At 38.5% G+C, this 11,680-nt stretch overlaps 1 protein-coding gene across 30 annotated transcripts in view; it reads right to left on the bottom strand.

Moving 5' to 3' along the window:
• Nucleotides 1-1,683: 1,683 nt before the first annotated feature.
• PCM1 (pericentriolar material 1) overlaps nt 1,684-11,680 on the bottom strand; it is a 105,017-nt gene continuing 95,020 nt past the window's right edge. For 29 of the 30 annotated variants that reach the window (XM_058443321.1, XM_058443316.1, XM_058443323.1 and 26 more), the window contains 3 exons: nt 3,925-4,017; nt 3,720-3,834; nt 1,684-1,805 (listed from right to left, as the gene is read on the bottom strand). In XM_058443321.1, the coding sequence (XP_058299304.1) occupies nt 1,780-1,805; nt 3,720-3,834; nt 3,925-4,017 (234 nt within the window). In that variant the 3' untranslated portion in view covers nt 1,684-1,779. Of the gene's footprint in view, nt 1,806-3,719; nt 3,835-3,924; nt 4,018-11,680 lie in introns of those variants that run through there. The other variant, XR_009214647.1, reaches the window with a different exon arrangement.

Genomic DNA, 11,680 nt, shown 5'->3' on the forward strand with positions numbered 1-11,680 from the left:
GAGTACCAAAACAGTTTTTACCCTTTCCTGCTTAAAGTCTAGAAAATAAAGAATTTGAGGGTGCATGTAACATAACTTACTGTTCCAATTTCCCTGAAGTTACAGCACCTGGATAAGAACTCCGAATTCTGAATTGGTAATTTTCTGAATAGGTTTTATTACAGTTGAAGATATACTGTCTTCCATAATTTAAGTAGCAATACAGTAAATGTCCTCGTAGGGAAATCCTCATTTAATACTCCTTGAATGGACATTACACTGAGGTATACAGCAAGTTAACTTTTTTTTTTTTTTTTGAGACAGAGTCTCGCTCTGCTGCCAGGGTGGAGTGCAGTGGCATGATCTTGGCTCACTGCATCCTGCAACCTCCACCTCCCAGGTTCAAGCCATTCTCCTGCCTCAGCCTCCCAAGTAGCTAGGACTACAGGCACGTGCCACCTCTCCCAGCTAATTTTTTAATTTTTAGTAGAGACGGGGTTTCACCATGTTGGGCAGGATGGTTTCGATCTCTTGACCTCGTGATCTGCCCGCCTCGGCCTCCCAAGGTGCTGGGATTACAGGAGTGAGCCATGGTGCCTGGGCAGCAAGTAACAATTTTACAGGAATACTCTCAACAAGTTCTTTTTTTATGGGGTATTTCAGTTGTTAACAAAGTTAAAATACTTATTGGAAATAATTCTTCGTATTTTATTCGAGGAAGAATCTATAAGGTTGACTTACTCATTGTTGACTGGTTTTTAGAAGCCTTATTGGGTATATGGACAGTTTGGGATAAAAAGTAAATCATTTTTCAAAAGCTGACTTAAAGTCACATAAACTTTCAATACTTCACCTGCAAATCTGCTTCAACCTCACTACACACAAAAGAAACTGCTATGCTTTGGCTTCAAATTACCATCTCAATAGGCAAGTTTATCTGAAGGCATATAGAATCTTACTATTTTATTACAGAAATTTAGTTGTATTTATCCCCACTTGAAAAAGTTAAGTTTTTCATTTAAAATTAACCACAATGTTACTTCTCTGTGCAGAAATCTCCCTAATTATATAAAGCTTATTTTTTTTTTTACTTTTAGTCTGAGGCGATGTAGGTAAATATTTTCCAGAATTTCAAATCCTAACAGATAATGATGTAAGTTCTAGATACTGAGAACCTATGTTCTAAACTTATTATGCAACTTCAATGGATTAATATTCTATAATAACTTCATAGGTATCCTGGATACCTTGATAATCTGCCCTATTCTTGCACAGGAATAGGACCTGCAGGTATCTAAAAGAACATCAGACCCAACAGCAGCAACACTGGCATTATTTGGAAGATTGGCCTAATGGATGGGCTTTATAACAAATAATATATTTTTCTAACTCTTAACCATTGCTCTTCTCTGAGCAGCCTAAAGTTATATAAAACATTGACTTGCTGTATAGAATTCAACAGAATTTCCAAAAAAGATACTTTATAGCTAAGTCCAAACTTTATTTAAAACTACATTTGAAATTCGTTACCAAACATCACAATGGGGAAAAAAATCAAGACCCAAAAAAAGAAGGGAAAAAACAAAAACAAAAACAAAAAAACAGTGTGTCAAGGCTTAAATCTGTCCAGAATTCAGTTTCTGATGTTTTAAACTACCATGGGGAGAAATGACCACACCTATCAAAAAAGCAGTGTCAAACTAATTTACATTTTTATACAGATCAGATGTTTATTTAGTACTGTTTTCATATATGTATTGAGTATGTAAGGACAGAGTTAGATGAGCCTCTGAAGACATCTCATATACTCTGGGCTCCCACCGTTTCTGAAAAACAGAATAATAATGCTTTATAAATTACTTATCGAATTACTAGAATTTAACACTGTTCTCTGTCGTTAAAGCTTTTAGTTTTAATATAAGGTTATTATAAAAGAAATCCTAAGTTAGCTTGCTAATACAATTCCCTAATAGCACACAGTAAAAAAAAAGAATAGGTGAGGTTTCTTATTCAACAAGGCAGACTGAGCAGATACTTCCCTGTCTCTCTAAAAACACTCCACTAGGAAAAGAAAACAACTATAGAATACAATGAATCTAGACCGACCAATGAAGACTGGTTGTGAGAAAACAGAACAGGGGATATCAACAAATTACCAGAATGCTCAATGCAGATGGAAGCATACCCAATGACAGTGGAGGAAGCTGCAGCTCAAACACTTGCAAGAGGCTGCAGTGGAGAAGGGTACCATATTCTAACAGGGAGAAGTGGGCTGAAAACTGAGAAATTAACTGAAGGTCTGATATCTGAAGGTTCTTCTCCTCACTCCATTTCCAGGAAATACAAAAACAATGAGGTATCATGTGATTTTCATCAACTGATGAACTGATGGAGAACAACAAAAAGGAAACCCTTTGATCCTGATGCAAGAAACACTGAGTGGCTCCAGAGCTGTGTTATTAGACTCATCCAGAAAATCTGAGACTATCGCTTGGCTCTACAATGATATTTATATAGAAGCATCCTCAGAGAAAGTATAGAACCATTTAATTATATTACAAAAACAAAATGTTAAGTGCATATAATAGCCTTAGTAATGTAAGAATATGGGTAAAACTGAACAGAGAACCAGGAAGAAAGCAGAGGAGAGCAGCAAGGGATAATGACCAAAGCTGATGGAACAAAATGCACATACACTTAACCAAAATAGAAAGTAACAAAAATAATATGAACACTGAGAGGAGGAGGAGCGAGAGGTAGGGCTAGATACACACTTGTCATCGGGTAGATAAAAAGTATTATCTGCATCTTAAACACTAAGAATCATAATAGTCTCCTAAAGAACTAAAAATCAGCAATAAAAAGTGGGTTTTTGGGCTGGGCACGCTGGCTCACGCCTGTAATCCCAGCACTTTGTGAGGCCGAGGCAGGCGGATCACCAGGTCAGGAGATCAAGACCATCTGGCTAACTTGGTGAAACCCCGTCTCTACTTAAAAAAATACAAAAAAATTAGCCAGGCGTGGTGGCTGGCACCTGTAGTCCCAGCTACTCGGGAGGCTGAGGCAGAAGAATGGCGTGAACCTGGGAGGCGGAGCTTGCAGTCAGCCAAGATCACACCACTGCACTCCAGCCTCGGTGGCAGAGTGAGACTCTGTCTTAAGAAAAAAAAAAAAAAGGTGGGTTTTGTACCTTTCTTAAACCATGGGCATGTCTCTCTCTCTTTTTTTTTTTTTTTTTTTTTGAGACGGAGTCTTGCTCTTTCACCCAGGCTGGAGTGCAGTGGCGCTATGTCAGCTCATTGCAAGCTCTGCCTCCTGTGTTCACGCCACTCTCCTGCCTCAGCCTCCCGAGTAGCTGGGACTACAGGCACCCACCACCATGCCTGGCTAATTTTTTGTATTTTCAGTAAAGATGAGGTTTCACCATGTTAGCCAGGATGGTCTCGATCTCCTGACCTCGTGATCCGCCCACCTCAGCCTCCCAAAGTGCTGGGATTACAGGCGTGAGCCACACGCCCGGTTGGCATGTCTACATTTTTTAAAACTGAAGATTTTAATAGAAAAAAATTATCTGACACTTTTATAAACAGTTGAACTAAAATTCTTACAGAATTATACTTTCCAGTATTTGGCTTAAATCTCCCAGGTTACTGGTAGCATATTTAAAAAATAAAACACAATAGTAGTATGAAGATTCAATGATTTTTCAATATGGCAAGATTTAAATTGATAACTCTTACCAGGTTCTTTTAGTATCTCAGAATTTCCAGCTAATTCTTCAGTCTGCATTTCACATATTTCACCAGATAAATGGTTTTTCTGTTCTTCTTCTACCATTTTCTTCCTTAGATCTGCCTTTGGAATGAAAATTAAAAATACAAACCATTTTTCATTTTAACAGTATTTGTTATGTAAAGACAAGTTTAATTAAAGACAGCCAAATACCTCTGAATATATTGTCAGTTTCAGTGGTAAATCTTCAACTTTTACAAAATCTTCTTCATCAGACTTTTGACTTATATTACCAGATTCTGCTTCCTGTAATGTAATGAAAAAAAAAAAAAAGACATACTCTAGATCCAAACCACAGTCATCCATGTGAAGAAACAGTGAATTATTTTCTGAGTAGTTCTATCACATTTCGTTTTCTTCTACATTCAGCTCTATGAATAATTTAGAAATATGCAGTTCATAGGAAAAGTTACATATCACAGCTGTGAAACATACTGTCAAGCTGTTACCATTTTGTCAAAAAAAAAAAAAAAAAAAAAACAAAGGCGGGGGCGGGGGCCGTTTATACATGCTGAAGAAATAGTTAAAACCAGGATTAAAAACAGAAAGACAACTCTTGTTTTTTTCATGTTTACTGAACACATGAGAGTTGTGCCCGGCAGAATGTAAGTAACCACTTACAAACTTTTCAGTGTATCAACTCTGATGGGGCTCAGTTAGAAAGCTGACATATGAATTTAGTAACTGTCTTTTGTGATCACCTCAAACTGTTTTTCCTAAACTTGAATTCTATTTTGTTTCCTCCTAGTTCTCCCTTCTGATTTTTAATAGTATCATAATTCTACCAATTATCCAAGTAGAAATCTTAGGTTTTTCTTCTTCTTGCAGTGTTTCTCACCCTGCTCCTGTTCAGCTCATATTTCATACTTATAAAATAGCAGATCCCCCAATCTAGCTTGACAGTATATGCTATAGTCATCAGATTAATCTTCACAGCACATAAATTTGACCATTTCACTTCCTTGCATAAAAACATCCAGTAGGATCCCTGACTAAAATTCAGATTCAAGAGCTTTTATAATCTACCTTTGACTTAATTTCAATTAAATGTCTTCTATGGCAACTCTACATAATGATCAGATAAGAATAAATCTAACCGGTAATTTTCAGAGTTTTGAATGTATAATTGTACTCGTAGTGAGGCAAACAAAAGAGTTAAAAAGTTATTCTTTGTACTAATGTTTTTCAAAGATTATAAGCCCCCTTTCTAAGAAATTATGAAGTAACTGTAAATGTATATTTAAGAAGATATATATATATATTTTTAAGACACAGGGCCTCACTGTTGCCCAGACTGGAATGCAGCGGGGGCAATCATAATTCACCATAGTCTAGAACTCCTGGGCTCAAGTGTTCTTCCTGCCTCAGCCTCCTGAGTAGCTAGGACCACAGGCATGCACTATCACGCCTGGCTAATTTTTAATTTTTTGTAGAGACAGGGTCTTACTATGTTGCCCAGGTTGGTCTCAAACTCCTTTTAGTTCTGTCCAAAAAAAGCATTGATTGGAAATGACCCAAGTTAAGTTTCACTTATGTTTGCAGTTCAAGGAAGATTAAGGCTGTTTTAAAGGCCTTTGTTTTATGGGGGTTTTGGTCAGGTATTTTCAGGCCTGATCTCCATTTTAATTTTGCTTTAACAATTCCCCCCTTTTGGCTGCTCTCTCAGCTTGAAGGTGGCCAAATGGGGTAGCATTATCCTGTAACCACTACTGACGCAGATGTTGGGATGAAAAGTCAGGTAAAGTTGTTATCATCAAAAGTTATGTTGGGATTTAGTCATGCAGCCTCCATCAAGATTTACACAGTCAGTGTTAGCTTCCCTGATGGCAATCATCTGACGTGTGAGTGGCTGCTGGAAAGCATTTAAACCCCTTGTGGGGATATAAAGCACAAGGGAAGAAAACACAGTAACTGTAGCAAGAACTTAAAGATCCCTCTAAGCAAAGATTCCCAGGGACCTAAAATTTAACCAACTGAATAAATCAATAGAGGAGGCCTTGCTTATCTGATTAAAAAAAACTGATTTATTAAGATCTTTTGAATTTGGGGCAACAATATCTAACTAACATAAAAACAGTAAGTTTCACCCAAAGCTCATCCCTGTGAGCAGCTAAACTTCTACTGGAGTTCCAGTGAGGCCAAATGACTCATCTCAGATTGTATTGCTTGAAGAGTATCGAAAGTATCATTAAAACTTTTTTTCAAGGGTTGCTGAAATATCCATAAGCGATTTTTCCAATTCAGAGACTGCCAGCTAAAGAAAAAGCGATCTTACGAAAGAACAAAATCTAGAACCCCTTCATATATCTGAGTTTGGGAGATCACAGGGAGTTCTTTTGTAAGGGGTCACTTCATGTACAAACAACCCCAGATTAAGAATTTCACTACCATTTAAAGAGTCATATCTGGTCATTTTAGGTAGGAAATAGCCCAAACCACAGTGTCCAGACCGTATACGTGAAAACATTTATATATTTTGTTGACATACAAGATGAATAATCCAGTATTACTGAGAGAAAGGGGCAAAGGAGATCCTATTACCCACCAATTGGGAATGATGTGATTGTCATGGTTATTCTGTCATATCTGCATCTGCACACTGCCAGGTAGAATGGTTATGATTTAAATAGGAAGAGGAATAAAAAACACTTCTATGTATTACCTATGGGTACCATCGCCAAATAAGGATGACTTGTTTCCTTTTCAAATATGCCTTGAATATTGATCTTAAAAACCCTATTGTATGCAGTGAAACTACAGGGGTATTCCATTTGCTTCTGGAGTTTCCTTTGAACCAATGTCAGTCTCCGTCAGTTCTCTACTAATATAGTCAAGGGTATTATGGTGAAGTTCTGATTTTAAATATGTGTCATTATATAGGAGAGCAATCTCCCTAATTTGTGCTAAACGAGTAAGTCTGACTACACATAGGGAGACTGGAACCCTGCCTAGATTAGGCCCAGTTCCATTAAGGTTTTCTGTCCATAGTGACAAAATTACCAGCAATAAAATCAATAGTAGTCACAGAACATACCTTTGCTTCTGTAACTTCTTCCCAGTGCCAAGTCGGTCAATCATAAATATCAACCAATCTGCTAGGGGAAGGATACCAAACCTTTTCATAAAACCAACTGCTCACCCAAGTGTGTGTGGGAGTAGATTTCAGTATTAGTTGTGATTCCATTCATCTACATGACTACGTGGCCAGCAATTGCTTTGGTTGAGTGAGAGTGGCTGTTCTTTGAACATCAGGCCTTAGAGGATGTTCCGTTTGAGTAGGAAAAGTTTCTAACAAAAGTTTGAACATTTTGTGTTAATGCAAAACCAAATCAAATCTTAATGAGAAAAGTTAAATGTAGTCTTGTTTCATTGTGGTAGGAAGTTGTTTACTTCGTGATGCCACCTGCTCCTAGGGAAGGCTTTCCCTTATATATCTTTAAGTCACCTATAGGTTGCCAAGTCCAAGAGTCTAAGGAAGCTCTCTCTACTTGAGAGAGACGGACCCAAGGCTCAAAACTCTGAAGTTTTGCTGCATTGTGAGTAGTAAGAGCCATCTGCTACAGTCCTTTCCAATGAGGCTCAAGGGCAATTTTTCGTTGCTGTTGTTTCCAAAAGATCCAATCTCCACTTTCTAAGTTATGGAAGCCAGTAATGGATCATCATTGGTAGGCAGTTCACAAAAAGCCTCCTTCAGCTGGTAGAAATAGACTTTTGCATAATCCATTAAGGTCTTAGAGTATTGAGTCATTTCAGAGCTAACAAATACAGGTGATACACGGGGTTCTAGTATTAAAGGCATAGGTCTTCCAATTATTTCATAAGGGGTCAAATTTGTGTTTTTCTGTAGGGGTTGATGTAATTGCCATTAGGGCCAGTGGTAAAATTTTTGGCCAAGGTAATCCAGCTGACAATTTAGCTAATTTTAGTTTCAAGATACCATTTGTCCATTCAAGCTTTCCAGAAGACTGAAGATAAGAAGGCCAATGGTAGTGCCACTGAGTTTGAAAATCTTGTTTATCTGATAACCTGTTCAGGGAAATGAGTTCCCTTATTACTGGAGATCTCTCTAGAAAAGCCCCATAAAGGAAATACATTTCCTAAGAATTTTTTGCTACTGTTGTGGCATCAGCCTTTCTATAAGGGTTAAGTCCCAATCTATCCTGTAAACAGGTACACTACCACAAGAATGTACTGATACCTCAATGAGGGTGGCAACTGAATGAAATCCATCTGCAGACCTACATATGGTCTAGCAGGTGGTAGAAATCTAAGGATCTTTCCAGCTTATGAGTTTGACAAGCCACACTGTTGTAAGCTATTTCTGCTTTCATCATCTTTTTCATAATCTGAAACGTTTTTCTTCACCATGATGATTTATAGAGTGGAGGGCCTTTAATAATAATGGCAGTTTGAAGGACTCAAAAAGGACCAGGTGGTTGTCTGGGCCTTCAGTGAGTCCTTGTTGAGCATGAAATTTGCAACCTTTAAGATTCCATTTTTGTTGTTTCAACTCAAGTGCACAGCATTGTTTACCGAACAAATTATCCTGAGTGATTTGATCTTGGTCAATTCTATGGAGTTCATTCAAAGTGTGTATTTTGTCAATTCCAGACTTGGCCATAAAAGTCCACACACGCATTTCCTTGATACTCAGGTTCAGTCTTACGAGCATGAGCATCCTTTTTATTAAGAGCTACTTGTGAGGGCAGCAGAATAGCTGAAAGAAGCTCATCTGGCAGAGGCCCAGTACTGATGGGGGTTCCACTACAAGTGAGAAACCCTCTGTTTCCACAACATTCCAAAATCATCACTCACTCCAAAGGCATACCTATTATCTCTATAAATGGAAACTGATTGGCATTTTGCTATATGGTAAGTCTTGGATCACGTAATTCTTCGGGTTGTCCTGACTTAAATTGAGGAAAAGTTCCCTTTTCTATTAGTTCATACTGAGTTGTTACGGCATGTCCTGCCCAGTATTTCTCCTCTACAATTTTTTCATAGGATCCATCAATAAAATGTATTTATTCAGAATTATTTAATGAAGTTTTCCATAAGTCAATGTGGAGTCAATAGTTATGATACCACACACACACAGTTTTGGTCTTCCTGTTATTCGGACAGAGGCAGCAAAGTGGTAGGGTTAAGCAGATTGACATCTGAGATAGAGATTAGAAGGTGACAGGAGAAGGATATCATAAAATGTTAGTCTACTTATTAAGACATGTTGGATCTGACTGGAAGGTAATGAGCTTTCAACTGCATGTGAAACTTGTAGGTAACATTTATTCCCTAAGACTAGGTCAGATAAAGTTTCTACCAATTTAGCTGCTGCTGTCACTGCTTTTAGATGGTTTGGATATGCTCTGACAACCTGATTTAACTGTAACCTATAAAAAGCAATGGGTCAGTAGCTTCCTCCACGTTTCTGAGTAAGGACTCCTAAGGATGGATTATCACATTTGATAATCACAAAGTGAAAGGCTTTAAATAATTTGGGTATCCTGAACCTGGAGGGGGGGTTATAAGGCCAGTTTTATTTTATTGAAAGCTTGTTCATAATTATCTTCCCATGGCAAGGGATTTTTCTAAGTTCAGACAAGGGGGAAGCCAGCAGAGAAATCTGGGATTCAAGATCTACAGTATCCTGCAAGACCAATGAACTCCCTTAACTGCCTTAGCTGTGGGCCTGGGGAACCCTTGGATTGTTTTTATTATTTCAGTTAAGAGGAAAATTCCCTCTGCAGTCAGACCATGTCCTAGGAATGAACCTTTACTCTAGAGCAGGGATCCGCAACCCCCAGTACTGGTCCAGGGCCTGTTAAGAACCAGGCCAAACAGCAGAAAGTGAGTAGTCGGGGGAGCCAGCGAGCCAAGCTTCACCTTTATTTAAACCTACTCCCATCACTCATATTCTCACCTGAGCTCTGCCCCCTGTCAGATCACTGGTGGCAACAGATTCTGGTAGGAGCTTGAACCCTATTGTGAACTGCTCATGCCAGAGATCTAGGTTGAGTGCTCCTTAGGAGACTCTAATGCCTGATGCTGTGTCATTATCTCCCATCATCCCCAGATGTGACCATCTAGTTTCAGGACGACAAGCTCAGGGCTCCCACTGTACATTGTGGTGAGTTGTATACCAATTTCACTACATAACATAATAATAATAGAAATAAAATGTACAAAAATATAATGCATTTCAATCATCTTGAAACCATCCCCCTTACCCTAGTCCATAGAAAAACTGTCTTCCATGAAACCAGTCCCTGGTGCCGAAAAGGCTGAGGACACCAGCTCTAGAGAACTAAAGTTTTGCCATTGAGGCCTTATGTCCCTTATAAGCTAAATGTATAAAAGATTATCTACATATAGACAGAATACAATTTCTGGGGAATTGTAAGGTTGACAGGTCTTGGTATAATGTCTGAGAAAAACAAGATAGAGCTTCAGCAAACCCCTGTGGCACTGCAGTCCACGTATATTGCTGGTTCTTCCAGGTACAAGCAGAGAACTACTGACTTACTGGAATACTGAAAAAGGCAGAGCAAAGATCTGTCACACTGTGAACCACTTAGAATCTGTAGGCACATTAGATAACAAAGTGTTAGGATTTGGAATAGCAGGAAATCTTGGATTGACAGTTTTATTTATTGCACGTAAGTCTTGAACAAATCTCCAACTTTGTCATATATATTATGTATTATTTATTATATAATATTTATTATGTATTATATATAGTGTATTATATATTATGTATTCTATATATATATATTATATGTATTATATATATGCTTTTTTTTTTTTTTTTTTTTTTTTTGGAATCTGGCTCTGTGGCCAGGCTGGAGTACAGTAGTGCGATCTCAGCTTACTGCAACCTCCACTCCCAGGTTCAAGCGATTCTCCTGCCTCAGCCTCCTGAGTAGCTGGGACTACAGGTGTGCACCACCACGCCCAGCTAATTTTTATATTTTTAGTAGAGACGGGGTTTCACCATATTCGCCAGGATGGTCTCAATCTCTTGACCTCATGATCCGCCCACCTCGGCCTCCCAAAGTGCTGGGATTAAAGGTGTGATGGATTTTTTAACTGTAGGATTACAGTATTATAGAGATAAGTACAAGGAATTGTTTTATTAAATCCTCTATAATTGAGTAAAGCCCTTGGATTGCCTCTGACTCTAGGGGGCATTAGGGCAATTTAGGCAATGGCTTGGAATAATATATTTGGATTTTTATAGGCTTACCACTTTTAATCTTCCCTTTGTCAGTTGAGAAACAAGCCCACCAACATCTGGGTACTTTAGAAAGGTCTGGGTTGGTATTAAGAATGAGTTTCAATATGATCAATTCCTGCTTGTAGGAAACAGAGCACTTCAGGTTTAGAAGGGTCAGGAAGCTCTAAAATTAACTTTCCTTCCAAAGAGAACTTTATGTGCCCTCTCAATTTAGTGTCATATTGTAGGAAGGCATGCTTTTCTGAGAGTAGTCCAAGTGTCATTTGGACTGGTTCACAGAGGATTCTCTGAACTTGATTGGAAACGTGAAATATTTTCTTTCCTCCAAGGGACTGGATGATTTATTAGGATGGGGTTGAAAGTGGATAAGGTATCCACCAACACTGTACATGACTCCCACTGATGCTGATCTTAGTTTCCTCATGTTTATTTAAGGGCCTTATGGAGAGTAACATACCAGAGAATCCCTCGATGTCCCACTGGTGTTGATTATTGTCTTCAGAGTCAAACCCTTGGGAACTTTTTTTTTTTTTTTTTTGAGATGGAGTTTTGCTCTTGTTGCCCAGCCTGGAGTGCAATGGCACCATCTTGGCTCACGACAACCTCCGCCCACCGGGTTCAAGCAGTTGTCCTGCCTCAGCCTCCTGTGCAGCTGGGATTACAGGCATGTGCCCC

This window comes from Hylobates moloch, unplaced genomic scaffold, assembly GCF_009828535.3.
Source record: "Hylobates moloch isolate HMO894 unplaced genomic scaffold, HMol_V3 SCAFFOLD_8, whole genome shotgun sequence".
NCBI lineage: Eukaryota > Metazoa > Chordata > Mammalia > Primates > Hylobatidae > Hylobates > Hylobates moloch.